We start from the raw sequence: 18,793 nt of genomic DNA, 5'->3' as shown, positions 1-18,793 counted from the left end.
AGACCTTTAAGGATTCACACACTGTTGCAACAATGCAGCTGCAGCCCATATTTTGGCGAATAAAAGCTGATCAGCAGATAGGAGCAATGGGCTGCGCTACTAGGACAGGGACACCCTCTTATTGGCTTGTTCTGCCCTCTGCTGGTCACTCACACACACTGCTCAGACTCAGACTGGTGTTTAAATGAAGGATCTGCAATGTCTGCCAACAAAAAGAATATATATTTGACCACATTTTGAATTTCATTGCTCAAAATCAAGTTGCATATCTGTATGATGTATACAGGTTTACTAACATTAGAGCTGCAGTGATACGTTGAATAATCGATGCACAGAAAATCAACCAACATCTATTTTAATAATGGAATATTTAGTTTTGGCCATTTTTTTTATAGAAAAATACCAAACGTTTTTTTCTTTGCAATACATAATAATGGATCTTTGGGTTTCAGACTGTTGGTCAGACAAAACAAGACATTGGAGGATATCACCTTAAGCTGTAGGAATTTAAACTGGAATTTCTTACTTTGTTCTGGCTTTTTATCGACAAAACGATCAATAATGAAAATAATCATTAGTATACATGTATACTGTGTGAACACAGTATAGAAATTGCTGTGGTACGAATGTAAAAAGGTAACCAGTCTGTCTTAAGACACTTGACATTTTTCCAGTGACAATTATTACACTTATAAATATGGAATTTATTACACAAGTCTAGTAGAACAAAGTAGAAAATTACAAATTATACACAGCAAAGAACAAATAAGTATTCATACAATTTAAGAGCAGTTTGTCTTTTTAATTTTTTTATTTTTTAAAGACAAGGAACAAACCAAGCATTATATCAAAAGAAAGGTTGTATAAAACATAAAAAAGGCACCCAACCCTGTTTTGTATTCTTGTTGTATCGAATGGTTCATCCCGCACTCGTTTTTGCTCTCTATTTCATATTTTCAAAACATCCTTCAATACACTTTCTGTTTTTTTTAAAGGCTTTATGAGAAAAGTGCCCAGTTTTCCTGATAATTACAACCTGAATCTGCTTGTCCACTGAGGAGTAAACCAACATGGTTTATATGAAAAGTAGCTTTCAAAGTAACAGGGATCTGGTATGGAGAATATCTGGGCTTGAAAATAATAATTTGGTCAAAAATAATTGTAAAAATACAATACAGAAAAGCGACATCAGCATCTATTTGATGTGGAAGCCTCGGCGATCAGCATCTCTGAGCTTCATAACCGTCCAACTGCTAGTTGAAGGCACCAAATGGCTGAGAATGAATGAGATGATAGTAGAACAAAAACAGAAAAAAATGATTTCAAAGAACCACAAAAGAAGCCAGTAATGATGCAAATCCAAGAATCAACCGGGTCAAACAGAGGAATGCTGTAAGATGACTGGAGAGAGAGAAAAAAGAAAGAAAAAAAAAAAAAAAAAAAAAAGAGATAATACAGAAACATTTAGGGAAATTACTGCTCCATTTCGATAAAGACTGAAGTGACTTTTATACTCTGCACACTAACCTTGAAAACATCTTAAACAACTCCCCTGCTCTGATGCAAAGTGTGTGTGCGTGCGCGTGTGTGTGTGCTCTTTGTGATTCTACACATTCCCTCTGTGTCTGACATTTCTACTTCAGGATCCAACGTGGACCTGTACCACACCTCATTATCCAATAATATCACATACATTTTCCCCTCTTACTAAAAACTCTCTAACACAGCTAAAATACATTTGTGGGAGTGGGAGTGCCTGTGAGTGTGTGTTTGCTATGTGCTTCCTGTGAGTTGTGTGTTCAAACTACTGGTGTTAGTGGTGGAGCCAAGTGTAAATTTGTGCCATATATGCTTTCAAACTTGTTTTATATAAATGAGCCTTTCAAACCGTTTGTCAAGTAAAAGGATTCTAGTTGAAATCTGTACCTACAGTATGTCAGTGCTTCAACAGAGAGGTTTAGTAGTGCAACGCCCTATCTCCCATTAAAACCTATAAAGGCAATTCTTCTTTGTCAAGTCTCCGAAACATAGGCTGCATACACAGTAGCCTACTGCTATGGCTTTATATATATTATTGAATGGTCTAATTTATTCAATTTATCAATTCATTTGTAATTTTATTTACTTAAAACAAGTGAATTAGATCATTTGAATTGAACCGGTTTTTCAGAATTGTCTGCAATTTTATTATCTATTAATCTGCCATTTTCCTCTTAATTAATCAATTGTTTCGTCTATACAAAATATATAAAAAAGGAAAAATGCCCATCATTGTTTCCCGTATTTTATCGAAGAAGGCCAAAACCTCAGATATTGAATTTACAATGAATTAAAAAAAGAGAGAAAGGCAGAAAAATATGCACATTTAAAAAGTTTGGCATTTTTGCCTAAAAATTTACTCAAATGATTAATCCAATATCAAAATATTTCTGTCAGTCAACTAATCGATTAATAAACTAATCATTTCAGTTCCAATACAGACAGGTAAAAAAAGTTGACTTAAGTTGGAGAGCTATTGAAATAATCTGTCTGTACTTTTTTTTCACTTGTTTTAAGAAAACAAAGCTCAATAGCAGTGTTCATTTATTGAGAACTATAGTAACTTAATCCATGGTACTTCCTCCAAAAAGAAAAACCCCTCATCTTCTTTACCGCCTATGCACCTAAAACAAGCAATACATATAATAGATTCTATAAATATATAATTATTATTTCAGTGGTAAATAACAGTCTCATGGGACAACAAGATAACCAAAGTATACAGTATAAGGAGTGTTACTGCTTTGTTTTACTGTATATGCACCAAAGCACCTCAAAACTACAGTACTGCCATGTTAATACGATCCCAAACTATGTACTTTTAGACCTCTCCAGGTCTCTAAATTCTTTACTATTTAGCTATGAACCGCAGGTGTTGGAAATTTGACACATAATACATTATGATACGTGATGGTAGAAAAAGAAAAAAATAATGCTGTATGCTCAGAACAGAAAAATTGTTCAAGACCTCCAAGGGCCACTCTATCGTTGCCCTGGAAACGTACTGTTGTATAAAATGGTACCTGTCTTTTAATCACTGCCGCGCTGTAACATTTCTTTTTTTTAATGTTGAGGGCAGATTGTGGGGTTCATAATAAGCCAGGCAATCAGTAAAAAAAAAGAACCACAGGACCTGCAAATCAATTCCGGGCCGTGCGGAGTGGAATCAATAGGTGGATATATAAGAGCCGGCAGCACAATCTGCATTATATTATGTAGAGTTACATGAGGGTTGTCTACTTTATACATAGAACAACCACACTAACCAGTATTCCAGTTAAAAAAAACATTCAATAAATCCTTAATAAAGTAAAGGAGATTCTGGCCCAGAACATGCAAAAAAAAAAAAAAAAAAAAAAAAAAAAAGCATTAATTCAGAATATAATCCCTGCCACTGCAACATTAGATGTTTCCAGTTTGAGATTTAAACTTGTAGTGATCTACTGTAAACATCGTATATGAAGTGTGGGTCTACAATAAATGCACTTTGAGGATCTTTAAAAATAAATTAAACAGACATTTTGTACACGGTAGACATTGTTTTCTCACATACGAGCTTAATGCAACATCAGAAAAAGGCTTCAATGAATGCATCTGGGTCCTTAGGCGCTGAGAAAACACATGGACAAATACTTCAGGTGTATAACTGTGTTAGGGAAATCCTTTAGCACTGAACATGATGCATCAAAATCTTTATCTCTGAATTATAAAACTATTGGTATTAAACAAGCACTACCGTGAACTGTTAATAGTCATCTCAAACACACACCGCTGAGACAGACAAACAGCCCAAACCTTTCCTTTGGAAAGTGAATCAGACATTTTGTGGCTGTTGGTTGGTGGAAAATACGCCCTCACTTCTCCTTGCACTCGCGTCTCGATGTGTGCGGCTGGCTGGAGCTGTGGCAGGGTTTCCACAGCAGCGGGGCGCTGAAAATGCCGATGATTCCCAGGTTGAGGACGAGGCTGGCGACCAGCACCCCGACGGTCCCCAGGAAGGAGGGCATCGCTCCGCGGGCCAGGAGCCACGCCCGCCGTGACGTCATGTCTGCCATCACGCCCTCCATCTGGAAGTGGGTACCCACCACAGCGCTGATGTGGAAGAGCTGGTGGCTGTGGCCTGTGTGAGCAGGGAAGACGAGATTCAGTGTAGGAAACAATGAGGCAAGGATCTGAAAATGCTAAAATGTGCACAGCTGAATCTTTCACCTCTGCACTGCTGCGTACGTACACACACTAAAACCCTCGAGAACTAGGTTTTTCAGTTTGAGGTGAAAGGATTCGTTGATAAATCAATTAGTCAATCCACAGAAAATGTTGAAAACAATTTATTGTTTAAATAATTTATCCATCGAAAGTGCCAAATATTCTCCGGTTCCACTTTGCTGCTTTTCTCGGTTTCACTGTAAACTGAACATCTTTGGGTTTGGGGCTTTTTGAACAAAACCACAAGCACAAGCACTTTTCACTATTTTCTGACTTTTCATAGCCTAAATGATAAATCTTTAGGCTATTATGTAAAGGTTGGATTCATTTATTTTACAAATAGTTGTTAGTTGCAGTTCTATTTGCGTTTTTGAGCCAGTTTAACCAACTGGCGTTTCCGGAAGCCGTGCAACTGAAGGAGTTGCTAACTCCGCCCAAACAGCTGACGTATTCATGTGATGCTTCAGAGGAAAGGACGTCTCATCCCTCTAAAAACACATTTGCTTGTTGCCTCTCTCCCGGGCCTCCTTGGTGGGAGGGACTAAGACGTGAGGAAGGGAGGCAAGTGGAGGAGTCGGGGATGTAATTTAAGGGCTTTGAGACGTACCCCTACTTTTCATCTCATCCTGCAGGTTTTGGATCTCTCCCTGATCAAACACAGCTGATCAGCTTGTTATAAAGCAGCTTCAGGAGTTCATAACAAGTTGATCATTTGAATCAGCTGTTTTGGAGCAAGGAGAGCTCTAAAACATGCAGGACAAGGGGGGTACAGGGGAGGTTTGGGAAACGCTCGAGAGAAGAAAATCAATCAGCAACTATTTTGATAATGGATTCATAATTTTTGTAATTTTTCAAGCAAAAATGAAAACATTACCTGTCTCCAGTTTCTCAAATGTGAGTATCCGATGTTTTTCTTTGTCATTTATAATTGTAGTAAACTGAATCTTAATATCACACAAGCTATCACAGCAGAATCACTTTAGGCTGTGCTAAGATAATTAAGACAATTGATTAGAGCTTAACCAATGCAACAGTAGGGAGATAGAAGACTCACATCACCAACAGCATTAAAATATCACTTACAGATGAATCCATTAATAATTTAATATACTTGGATATAGGCTATTAATTAAATGTATGATATCATTTGTTAATGTAAGGTTTTGTTAATCAAATGCAGTGTTTTGAAGAGCAACTTATCATTGAGGTTCACAAACACTGACCCTTCTCAAAAAGACCACAGGGACAAAATTCTGTTGGAAGAAGCAAAACCATTTGTGAAGCCAATATGACCGTCTATGAACCGTCTTCTAATTAAGTACGTTTTACATAAATAAGTGCCTTATTTTTGGTGTTTCAACTACTACAAGCTCTGTCAGTTAGTAGAGGATGGATACCCGACCCGAGTCGGATGTTCGGGTTTGGGTCGGGCTCAGCGCGATAAGAACATTTTAAATTTAAAAGCAGCTTATTATGTAGGTGCACGCCTGTGTTAACGTGCGCTTGTTGCCCCGTGTGCGCCGATGCGCTCATCTGTTGACATTTCCGTATGCCTTCCTACAGTTGCTTAATAAAAGCGGGCTTTCTACACAAACAAATGTACATGTGTCATTAGTATGAGAATTTTTTTTTAAGTGTGTCGGGCTCGGACATAAATATGTTAATGCCTGTCGGGCTCTGTTACTGCTCTGTCGGACGCAGGGCGGGCTCAGACAGAAAAATGCGGCCCGATCTGCACTCTATCAGTTACCAATTTTTAACAGAATTAGCAAACCATCTCCTCTTTCTCTTCACAATCCATAACACACACACACACACAGTAAATGCTAAACACAGCAGCTTTTCCTTTGCACTGGAAAGTGTATGAACCACCGGTGCAGAACATTTTGAGACAAACAAAAAGACATAACCTGGTTGAAACCTCACCGGGGTGAACAACGGTCCACTGAGGCTGAAAAGTTTGTTGGCAAATTAACACACTATCAAATAAAAAGCCTGTTTGATACAGAGCCGTTGTTTTGTGTTGGTTGTGTCCAGTAGTAAGCAGGGAAAACATTCAAGAACAGGCAATACAAAAAGACAAAAATAAAAGTTAAAGCCCCATGTGGAGGGTAAAACCTCACTGTGAAAATGCCTTCTATATCTCCACTGAAGCAACTGGGGATAAAGCATCTTATATACTTTTTTACATGTACTTATATTGTTATTTCCTCAGTAAGGGCATCAAGATTTGAAGACCTTATCAGTATATGCTGTGCTAAGTCAAAGGAGCCAGTTACAACCTATAATGACGATACCCATGAAGGACATACCAAAATAGTCGAAGCGTCCTGGGGCCAACCTCTCTGGGAGGTGGGCGGTAAACAGGAAGCAGGTGAGTACGGCAAAGAGGAGGTGGTAACAGTGACTGGACAAGGCATCGCTCAGGCTGCAGCTTCCCCCACAGCAGAGGAGGATCTACACACAGAAAAACATACAAATACCTTCAGAAAAACACTAGAAACCAACAGATTTATCTCAAAGTCTTCCAAAAGAAAATTAGAAGATAAAATATTGACTTAAAATGTCAACAGACACCACCAATTTAAAGGGTAACTACCGTTTTTTTCAACCTGGACCCTATTTTCCTATGTCTTTGTGTCTAAGTGACTGATGGGAACAACAATCTTTGACATTGGTCCAGTATTAAGCGAGATCGCTGCAGTCGGCATCGGCGAATCAAGCTACAAGTTAACAGGGCAATTGTCCAGCTTGTATTTACGTTCACAAAAGTGCTCGTTTTGCCACTGACAGGCTCAGATTAATATTCGGACAACATTATGGGAAGGATTTCTAAGGAGGCTGACCTTTCTGTTAAAGAGTAAGATCCTTTTATTAAATCGTAAAAACATCCGCGAAATTGCTTTCGCTAAACCTACCAGACTCCATGTAAATAAACATTTTAGCATCGTATAATACACTTCATTTCATCAACAAAAACAAAACTATGAAAAGCCGTTTTGGGTAATCTTTCCACTTTTCCAACTATCACAACTCTACTTTTGGTTGAAATAAACACATAGTTTTACCGATTTAAAAATAAATATTTTGGCTCTATACACACTAAAAGTATTGGTTTTTTAAATGGAGTCTGGTGGGATTAGTCTCAGCAACTTCAAAGCCGTTTCTGGTTAAACAGAAAGGTCTCAAAGAGGTTTTAAAGGTCTATCTCTGAAGGGATCCTTTCCATAATGTTGTCAGACAATTAGAATATTAATCTGAGCCTGTCAGTGGCAAAATGAGACAAGCTGGACAATTGCCCTATTAACTTTCATTGTAGCTTGTTTCGCCGCTGCCAACTGCAGTGTTCTTGCTTAATAACGGGCCAATGTCAAAAATGGTTGTTCCCATTAGTCACTTAGACAAAAACATAGGAAAATAGGGTCCAGGTTAAAAAGAAACGGTAGTTACCATTTAAGGTATCTGTACATAATGTGTGCATTTTCTTTATTCACATTATGTTAACAGCCTTTCTGACCTAATTAGGGCCAAAAAAGAACTCAACAAATAAATGCATATTGCACAATCATCACAGTCATTACAGTGATTAGGGGGATTAATGATGGCAGCGATACATCTGTATTAGATTGAGAAAGAAAATAAGTTTCTGGGATAGTGAGCCAAAGTCTTGCTCAAAAGTATTAAAGCCTGGCACTAATCAGCTCTGAATGCTTACACAATGACACAAATACAGAGGTTCATAGTGGAAATTAAAGCTTTAAATTGAGTCAGAGAAGAATGCAAGTGTGCATACAGTATATTTATATATGTGGATAAAAGCATATCTGAAGACAATACTGATACTCACCCTGTAAAACAGAGGAACAGTGTCAAATATAAAAGGAAGGACAAACGCTCCTGTCCTTAGAACTTTACTTCTCTGTGGGAACTGCAGCTCTAGGAACCTGTGGAGACAGACAGAGGGCAATAATCAACTCTTTTTATTCATTTTTATTACTAGGGAGTCAACGATCCAATATCAGGCCGATACTGATATTGGATATCGGGCCGATACGGTCTCAAATAGCTGAATTGGGTATCGGTGATAATAGGGCCGATCTGTTCAATTCTATGTTTATATACTATATACATTATGTACTGGAATTTTAATTCCTGTTTAAGTTCTGACCAAATTGTTGCTGCATTTAAAAAGGTTTAAACTTGAATTGTAATTCCTGTTTAATTTTGAAAGTTGCTGGAGCATGATTTATTATTTTTATAATAACAATAATATCTATGTATTTGTTACATCTTGTTTTACAAAGTTAGGAAAGCACTGTTTAAATTAAGCCTGATGTTGCCTTACACATAAAAGAATGATGCCAATCACTTTCACAAAGTGAGGCATACAGCTTACACTGGTATCGGATCGGTACTCAGTATCGACCGATACCCAAAGCCCAGGTGTTGATATTGGGAGTGAAGAAGTGGGATCGGTGCATCCATATCTCTATATCTATCATCGATAGCAAAAAGGACACATATACATACAGAAACAAAAAGATACAAAAATAATAATTACCTGTGGTGACCCCACCACCACCCATCAACAAAACCCAGAAAGGATCTCTTTGACATCCAGAGGGCAAAATACATAAAACAACAATATGATATTAGAATCTCCATTAAGCACTATAACAATTCTTCAACTGCAAGTAAATTGCATGCATCCTTGCTACCAATGGCTCCAAATTCATAAAATAAAATAAGAAGAAAGATATTATTCCCTTGGGTTTTAGTAATTGACTCTGGAGGTTCAACATAAAGCTATTTTAAGTAATTACTAACTTTACTTTGTCTTCTTCTAGAGCTTAAATTGGTTCATGGACAATATTGGTATATGAGTATTTGTCTGATAACTAAAAAGAAATTGCACAGGTCTAAAAGGTAATTTAGAAATGGTGTCAAAATCACATAGTTTGTCCACCAGAGGGCACCAAGTTCATTTTTCAACTTTAAAATGTCCCCTCAGTATGTACATTGGTCACAATTTAAAAACTAAAAAAATTAACTCCCAAACATTGATATCAGTATCAGCCTCAGAAATCCTGCATCACTTGGACAATACTTCTCACACAAGTTAGTTTTCAAGTATAACCTGCAGTGGATATCATGTAATCACCATTGCTGTTCAAGCTTAAAAGGGTAACTACCAGTTTTTCAACCTGGACCCTATTTTCCTATGTTTTTGTGTCTAAGTAACTGATGGGAACAACAATCTTTAAAATTGGTCCAGTATTAAAAGGTGCTGTAGGTAGGATTGTGAAGATCCCGGACTTAGCCAAAAAATTTGAACAATTTGAGTCCCTCCCCCCTTTCTGCTAAAGTCCAAAACTGTCTCCTAAGTCCCACAAAGGAGAATGAATGTGTGTGCATGAGCTGTGATTGACACACATTTAGACACCCCCCCTGGCCCTTATTGGTGCATCTGAACAGGGAGCTGTGGATTTTTGCAAAACACACTACAGGCTGTAGGTGGTGCCACAGGAGCCTGATTTTTTTTTAATGACCTGTTTCATGTAGTTCTACTCGAACATAGGGTCAGTTTCAGCAAATATGACAGAAAGTTAGTTTTATAAGTCTTACCTACTGCACCTTTAAGCGAGATCGCTGCAGACGGCAGCGGCGAAACAAGCTACAATGTAAGTTAATAGGGAAATTGTCCAGCTTGTATTTACCTTCACAAAAGTGCTCTTTTTGCCACTGACAGGCTCAGATTAATATTCTAAGTGTCTGACAACATTATGGAAAGGATTTCTAAGGAGGACAACCTTTCTGTTCCTTTTTTTAAATATAAAAACATCCTCGAAATTGCGTTCGCTAAACCCACCAGACTCCATGTAAATAAACAGTAATTTAAGCATCGTAAAATACACTTCATTCAAACTCAACAACAAAATAAAACTATGAAAAGCCATTTTAGGTCGTCTTTCAACCTTTCCAACCATCACAACTCTAGCTTTGGTTGAAATAAACACATAGTTTACCGATTTACATGTGAAAATATGCTGGCTCTATACAAGCTAAAAGTATTGTTTTTCTAAATGGAGTCTGGTGGGTTTAGCGCTAGCAGCTTCAGAGCTGTTTCTGGTTAAACAGAAAGGTCTCAAAGAGGTTTTAAAGGTCTATCTCTGAAGTCATCCTTTCCATAATGTTGTTAGAAATTTAGAATATTAATCTGATCCTGTCAGTGGCAAAACGAGCACTTTCATGAAAGTAAATACAAGCTGGACAATTGCCCTATTAACTTACATTGTAGCTTGTTTCGCCGCTGCCGACTGCAGCGATCTTGCTTAATAATGGGCCAATGTCAAAGATTGTTGTTCCCATCAGTCACTTAGAGATAAAAACATAGGTTGAAAAAAACAGTAGTTACCCTTTAAGACCCTTTATCCACATTACTCTTCAACCTTAGTGTTGAACGATGCAGTGGGTATTGGCAGAGTTGCAAATAGTGAAACCAGTGTTTCCCTCAAGAAAGGCATACTGTCATCGACTCCTCACCATCACTTAACAGTGCAGGAGCAGACCACAGCATTAATCAATTACACATTAGAATACTTTCATAAAAATATTAATTTAAAAAAGGACAAAACATTTTCTTCACAGATTAATCTACTACGAGATGTTATAAGTGCATTTTGAAGTGCACCAACTGAGGTCAGACTGATACATCAGTTTACTGCCGATCAGTCAATAATAACGTCACAAACATACTCAAGGTATAGTTGCAATAGGTCATAGTGTCTTTAAGAGCTTCTGAGCCTAAAGGAATTTCATTTGTCCGGGTTTCAGTGGAGAAGTGAAGGGTCACATGATGGCGTAAATGCTGTTTCAGCAGAGTTTTAATCCTAGCAACACAAGTCTGAAAGAAAAACTAAAAACTAAACCCTTCCAGGCATAAAAAAGTAACTTTTATATAAATCAAAAGCTGTTGCTAACCCATTAGGAACATTTACTTGATTATACCTAAACTCCAGAAAGCAAGAGTCCCACAAATGCAAAGCTTAAATATTGAAAAATGAATTGTAGATTCTCGGCCAGAGTCAGAGGGGATGTTAACAGCAGTCGCTTACCTGGAATAGCAGGACAGACTGGTACAGAACAGTGTGTTTCCAACGGCAATGAGGACAAAGTGTTGATGGAACCAGCTGTTCACCCAGCAGTCTGGAATGACGTAGTATCCGTAGCTTATGGCACAACCTGAACACAAACACAGGACATTAAAAACAAAAGTTAATTGATTTGACCTGAGAGGTTAATGTCGTTCGAAGAGAGGTTTTTGTATAAACATTTAGCGTTCTACCTCTCCTACACGAGCTTTTGTTCACTTTACATTAATGTACATTTGAGTATACAGTATGTAGGTAAGAGTAGTATATATATATATATATATATATATATATATATATATATATATATATATATATATATATATATATATATATATATATATATATATATATATATATATTTTATAATAATTGTATATTTGTAATGTTGTACAAATAGGCGTTTTAACACACATTCATGACAAATGAAAACAGGATATTCTCTTGAGATCTCAATCTGTTTTCAAGAGTCCCTGCAAGAAGGCAGCACAATAATGTTACACAAACCTACACAGAGCAGAGTGTGGAAGGGGGGGAAATTAAAGCATTGTACCTTAATACATTTTCTTATTTTCAAAAAAGCATGCTATGCAAATATAAATATTGCCCATTTGAGTATTAAAACCATAAATTATATATTTTGTTCTGGTGGCAGAGACAATATGAAATGGTGCAGTCTGTCTGCTACAGTGTGTTTTCTGATACAACCACTCGGAGTTGCCATAGTAGGAACATTTCAAATTGTTCACATTATGGCCTTTTACTTTCTTTGCATTTTAAATCATTTAATATGACTAGTGTCTGTGATTTCATTTCACATTTACCAAGAAATGATCTGCCCACCTGAAAGCTTTTCAGTGGACTGAAATAAGTTAAGGACTTGCTATCAAAAAGAAGCAAAGTGTAGATGTCACCTTCTTCCCTAGAGAGCATCTGCTGTATACTCTGCTGTAAAGCCTCTGACTGTAAAGTTTGTCCTATCATATTTTTGTCCTGCAATGAGAAAACCCTCCTGCAGCTCTTATCCAGACTTTTGAACATTTTAAACAGGGCAAATATTGGCACTAAGAGGCTTTGTGCTAGATTAAGAATCAGTCTGCAGGGGATAACACCGTTTGTAAAAGGGAACTAAAAAGGCCCTCGGTTCATTTTAATGTTGATTTTATACATGCTGCAGGGATCATGAAGGAAAATACACCACTGTATAATCGGAAATGCAAACACTGAACATACACAATGACAATACAGTAGGCTCACCTTACAAAACAATGATTCTAAAGATCGAGGACAGACCAAATTAATCTGCCTTGCATGTACGTGACAGCAGATACTGCAGGAAGACATTTTCAAATGACCACTGGTGGAACAAGCTCAGAATTCTCACAAGAGTTCTGCAAGTTCCTCTGTAAAGGCTGATACAAAGTGACAAGTGAATATTCTTCATAGATGAAAATGGATGTGAGGCTCAACGCATGCTGCCTGAGGTGCTGATAAGCCATGAAATAGATAATTTCTCACAAAGGAGGCAGAAAGGAGAGATGCTATTTCATGTGATTTGATATGATATGGAAATCAAACATCCCCTGCTCACATCTAGCTGACACACACAGCTATGTTAAAAAAGCAGCAGATGCAAACAGGTCTCTGAATGCTTTGTCATTTTCCAGGTAAATAACATATTACAGTTCCCTTAAAGATGTCATGTCAGCATTATTGGAATTTGATAATTACTACTGAACAAACAGCAAAATAATAGAGAACCAAGCCTATTCTGTATGGCGTATTCTTAGGATTGTCAGCATACAGACCCGTGACTTAACAAACATGAAATCAAGGCAAGTTGGAGATTTTTACTTGTCAGCTGGCACGTTGTTATTAGGGGGGCTGATAACAACGTAAATAAATAATAAGAAAATGAATTATTAGATTTAAAAAAAAAAAAAAAAAAAAAAAAAGTACAGTGCACTTTGTTATCACTCACTACGTTGAATCAATTTTCCTTCACCATTCATCTGTTTGTGTCGTCGTGCGCTGCAGTCTGTCTGTTTTATCTATATTTCACGAACTGTCGGCTGGTGGAAAAAGGCATAGACGGAGGCTCAACGAGCACCCGCGTGCACAAAACGGTACGTGGATGAGCGAGGAATGTGACTGAAGATAGAGAGTGCCAGTTGGCATTAAAACAAAGCAGTAAATCTGAGAAATAAAACGTTAATTTTGCCGATTTACTCGAAATGCAACTGTAGCTAGCATCTCACTATCACAAATGTTATTCAAATTTATATTTAGAAACAACAAAATATATCCAGAAACAAAAAATCTGGAAAGTCAAAAAACATTTTGCTCGTAAGTTACGACTTCAAGCCACCACTCACGACTTGGTAGCGTTCCAGGCAAAGATCGATCTGGTACGAGTTCACGAGTAGTAAGTTACGGGTTTAGGGTTAGACACAAGTACAAAGAGTTGATGGCTATGAAGATGATACACCGTCTCGTCTCATTGGTGTAAACTGTCATCTTTCAGAACGGTGCGTTGCAAGTAGCTGCAGGTTTCATCTTGTCTCGTCGTGAACTACTACTACTGCACACAGTGAGTGATACAGAGTGAAATTGTAAGTTGTTTTAAATTACTTTTACTTGCTTAACTTTAGGTACGTTTACTTAATGTAAAGATAAAGGGATATTTTAGTTTGCTATGGAAAACAATGCTAACTGTTAATTCTATTGTAACGGTATATCCTTCAATTCATTGAGCAGATGGATACTGGACAATATTTAAGGAGAGAGAGAGAGAGAGAGAGAGAGAGAGAGAGAGAGAGAGAGAGAGAGAGAGAGAGAGAGAGATGGCTTGATTGACATCAGTAACATTAATGGTCTGCAGCAATTGTTCTCAAAGTGGGGTCCGGGCACCCCCAGGGGTCCTTGAGGGGGTTCCAGGGGGTCCCCAGCAAAAAGTGAAATAATTTATTTTCACTTACACGCCCAGTGTGTTTTCACTATTAAGAATGTAAGTAAAATGCAAAAGTAAAAATCTAAATCAAATCAGACACAAATCAATCTAACAAGTAGAGTGTTTTTTTTATATTAAAAACATGTCTGGATGGGATCTTTAAGGTTCCCTGTTTTTACATATTATTAACAAAATATACAGAGAGTTTTAATGATGTGGAATGGTTTGAACAGATTTTCTATGGACTTTATGCCCTGAGACATAAATGTAGACCATCACAGTCTACAGGGGGGAAAAGGCATTTGTGACACAAAGTAATAGGTAGCAAAGGGAAAAATGGAGAAACAAAATGCTAATTACAATCGCTCATTCACCTCTCTAATTTCTGCAGAAGAAAAAACTAAATATCTTATAAAATATATATAACCTTGATTCCACCACCGTGTGAAAGTCTGAAGTCTTACCCAGACTGTAGAGGCTGAGCGCTCCGTAGTCAAAGAAGTAGCAGATGTGGCGAGACTCTGGGGACATGGTGCTGAAGGTGTGTGCACAGCTGGATGTGAAGGGGTAAATGCAGATGAGCAGCATGTACACCAGAAGGGGCCAGGTGTAGCTGTCGGTCAGGAAGTTCATAGTGGAGCAGAGGACACAGAAACGCCACAGGAAGTACCTGCAAAGCACCATTTTGTCTTATTTCAGCATATATACAATCATCAACTCTGCTCAAAACTGCTTCCATCTGACTTCTACTGTCCTACGCTTTTCAAGGCTGTTCTACTTGGACTTATTGGACATCCTGGACTTGTCTCAGTCTCCTGTTTATTTGGATTCTGGCAGCTTATCATATTTTTCTGCCTCAACTTTTTCCCCACCTTCCTAAAAATCATCACAGTATGTTTTAGCCACCTGTTTATTTTCCTTCCAATGCTACAAAGAATTAAAGGGATTACATCTCAAATACTTAAAGATCTTCATACTTCTACTGATCCTTACAAACTTCATCATGTTTTTACAGCTGGAATAGTTAACGAGTTCATTTTACTGTCAATTTTAGTGATAAATTGGTCTCAGGCACAACATTGTCTTAAAAGGTCCCATGGCATGAAAATTTCACTTTATGAGGGTTTTTAACATTAATATGCGTTCCCCCAGCCGGGGGCGGAAACAAAACTCCGCTCTCAAGTCGGACAGTTTCCAGCTGTTTCCAGCAGCCTTCAGGCTGAACAGGAAGTGACAGAAACACTGTGGTCCAATTCTGATTTGATAAAATCTTATCAGACCCATATATCAGCTTACATACAATCTCCAGTTTTTATTATGACAGAGTAGCTGTAGAAATTCTCTACATGCGATCTGTTGCTGATTTTAATTAACACACTGTAGATGATCTGTAATCTGAACAGATTTAGTCTCTCTGACTTCTAAACATCACTATCAGCCACACAACATGTGTTAAGAAACAGAATAAGCTTTTAAATCAGACAAATTGCAGTTAAAATCCCTCCGATTCAAAATCAATAAAGAGTTTACTCATCATGTTGAGTCGATTCTGAGCCAATCAGCTGTTAGATCAGCTGAGAGGCCGGCGTTTCCCAGAATGCCCTGGGTCCGCCTGGCTCTTGCAGTCGGTGGACAGCAACTGCGGTGCCTGGCTCTAAAAATCATCTCGTGAGATCATCGTTGCCCACGTGTGCATGACGTCAGAGAAAGTCGGGATCAAGTCGCATACAAATCTAACCGGCATGCATTGGGCGGCGATCGCGATGATCGATTCTGCGCAGATCTGGCTCATCTCGAACGAGCCTAATGAAAGCTCAGATGGGCCGATCTGGAATCTTGCTCCTTATGAGGTCATAAGGAGCAAGGTTACCTCCCCTTTCTCTGCTTTGCCTGGCCAGAGAATTTGGCCCACCCATGAGAGAGAGACCTCATGGCTTTCAAACGAGCGAAGTGACAGTTGGTCAAGCCCCACCCCTCTCTCCTCCTCAATAGCTACAGACACAGAAATGGCACATACTAAGGAAAGCACATTGTGGCTCTAGTGGCTGTAATTCTGCACCAAATCTGAATTTTGGGAAAGAGACTTCAGATACAGTATTAGGGGACCACTAAGGCCTATATAAAAGCATCCAAAGAGCACCATGTCATGTGACCTTTAAAAACAAATCCTTCAATATCTTTTTTTGTGTGAAAATGTGAGTACATGTAAATAGGTAACATTTGTTACCTATTTTTTCTTTTAAATTGCTACTTAAATTGTTCAGACAGCAATGAATGTTGAGCATGTCACCATTGTCTCATATTAGCTGTTTGGTGCAACAAGACTGAGAATCATTAAAAAAAAGTGTTGATTCGGGTACTTTGATACCAGTTCCTAAACGATATTTTAAAACAAAAATAAATGACCACATTACACGTTACGGCACAAATCTTTTTATTTATTATTCAGCTCCTGCTAAGTGAGCCCCCTCTGTGCGCAACGTAGATTTCTCCTGCCTGCCTCTAGTAGGCCTACATGTAATACAAAACAGCCAATCACAAGCATGCTGCATGCTTATTGGCTCACTGATGCTGACAAGATTTACTCCTTAGGGAATTAAAATTAGGTATTGAATGAAGATGCATTTTTCGATACTTGATTTTTTTTTTTTTTTTTGAGACAATCGTTCGGAGCCTAAAAAGTATTGAATTCGGTACCCAGCCCGAATGCAAACGCACCGAACGATATAGACACATTAAATGTGACAAATGCCATGTTACATGTTGTTGCACGCACCACGTTGGCAGGAAGTGGGTCCAGATGTTGATCGTCTCGTTGTTCATCTGGAAGCTGCTGAGGACGCAGTCCAGCGCTGAGCTCCGCGGGTGACGGTATCCAGAGATGATGCTATCCTCCCTGAACACCTGAGGACCAACCAGACAGCAATTACACTTTTTTGTTATCAATGAGATGAGGGAAATTCTGGGTTTTCAGGTCAAGAAAGAACTTCTATTACATTTTTTCACATTTATTATGTTATGTTTTTTTTTGTGACTGTGTTTAAATTAACTACATTTGTTGAAGTTAATTTAAGGTTATTTCTAAATCACATGAGGTCCCCTGGTAATACAAGTCCCATGCGAATAATGCAAAGTCTTTTTTTTTTTTTTTTTTTTTTTTTAATGTGCACAAACATCCATTAAAATCTGTTCATTGGGTTAAAAATGGTGACTCTGTCTTAATTTACCTGTTGCCATGGTGAATCAGTGTAACAGAGCTCCATTGATAATATATTTTTTATTCACCACTCATACATCACGTATGTTATTCAGCCTATACTGACTTTAGATAAGCTTTTGTATTTGCTGTTGGTGCCTGATAGTGCAGTTAGTCTCTCCAGGGATAAATCATTCCAGCACATGAAAACAGATGTATTTTACACAACAGTGTGTTTGCAAACTAACTTCTAGAACCTCAAATATTTAAAGGAACACGCCGACTTATTGGGAATTTAGCTTATTCACCGTAACCCCCAGAGTTAGACAAGTTGACACATACCCTTATCATCTCCGTGCGTGCTGTAAGGCGGTCTGACGGCTCCAGCGGCATCAGGCCAGCACAGAACATGCAGGTGACTGGTTCCGGCAATCCTACTGCTCAGAATCAGTGACAAAATAACACCAACATGTTCCTATTTACATGTTGTGATTTATAGAGTCACAGTGTGTACAAAAAACAACGTAACATGACACACAGCCGTCTTCTAACTGTAAACAAACCAGGAACTATATTCTCAGGCGGAAGAATATAGTAATTGGGCGGAGTGATATGCTCGCAGCAAGCCTGCCTGAGAATATAGTTCCCGGTTTCTTTACTGTTAGAATATGGCTGTGTCTCATGTTACGTTGTTTTTTGTACACGCTGTGACTATACAAATCACAACATGTAAATAGGAACATGTTGGTGTTATTTTGTCACTTTTGTCACAATTGGGAGCAGTAGGCTAGTTGGAACCAGTTACCTGCAGGATCTGTGCTGGGCTAAGCTAATGCTGGAACAGTCAGACAGCGTTACAGCACGCACGGAGATGAGAAGGGTATGTATCGACTTGTCTTACTCTGGGGGTTACGCTGAATAAGCTAAATTCCCAATAAGTCGGCGTGTTCCTTTAAACTCTACACAAAAAAACCATCAAGGCCACATATTTTAGTACTTGACACTGAAACTGTTCCTTGGAAAGTGTGACGTAAAACCACTACAACAAGGACTGCTTATCACATAAGATAAGGGCACTACAGCAGGGTGGACACCTTCCAACACAGATGCTGGAACTGCGGTGCTTTGCCTCCTATTGGAAGACAGCTACCACAAACCTTTCCTACTAAGGCGTTGTTTAGTCTCCTAAATATACATTTGGGTTGGGCTTATAGGAACAGGACATTGTTCATTTACAGTATATAAATACTG

At 38.2% G+C, this 18,793-nt stretch overlaps 1 protein-coding gene across 1 annotated transcript in view; it reads right to left on the bottom strand.

Annotated features, from left to right (window-relative positions):
• Window positions 1-798: 798 nt before the first annotated feature.
• Window positions 799-18,793, bottom strand: part of paqr6 (progestin and adipoQ receptor family member VI) — a 28,655-nt gene continuing 10,660 nt past the window's right edge. Inside the window, exons 3-8 of the mRNA XM_028580880.1 lie at window positions 17,123-17,250; window positions 14,811-15,016; window positions 11,361-11,487; window positions 8,093-8,189; window positions 6,558-6,702; window positions 799-4,159 (exon numbers count right to left, since the gene is read on the bottom strand). Coding sequence (XP_028436681.1) covers window positions 3,894-4,159; window positions 6,558-6,702; window positions 8,093-8,189; window positions 11,361-11,487; window positions 14,811-15,016; window positions 17,123-17,250 — 969 coding nt within the window. The 3' untranslated portion in view covers window positions 799-3,893. The remainder of the gene's footprint in view (window positions 4,160-6,557; window positions 6,703-8,092; window positions 8,190-11,360; window positions 11,488-14,810; window positions 15,017-17,122; window positions 17,251-18,793) is intronic.

The sequence above is a fragment of the Perca flavescens genome, chromosome 6 (genome assembly GCF_004354835.1).
Source record: "Perca flavescens isolate YP-PL-M2 chromosome 6, PFLA_1.0, whole genome shotgun sequence".
In the NCBI taxonomy this organism is placed as follows: Eukaryota; Metazoa; Chordata; class Actinopteri; order Perciformes; family Percidae; genus Perca; species Perca flavescens.
The sequence above is the reverse complement of the archived record's forward strand: the minus strand, read 5'-3'. Positions and strand labels throughout refer to the sequence as shown.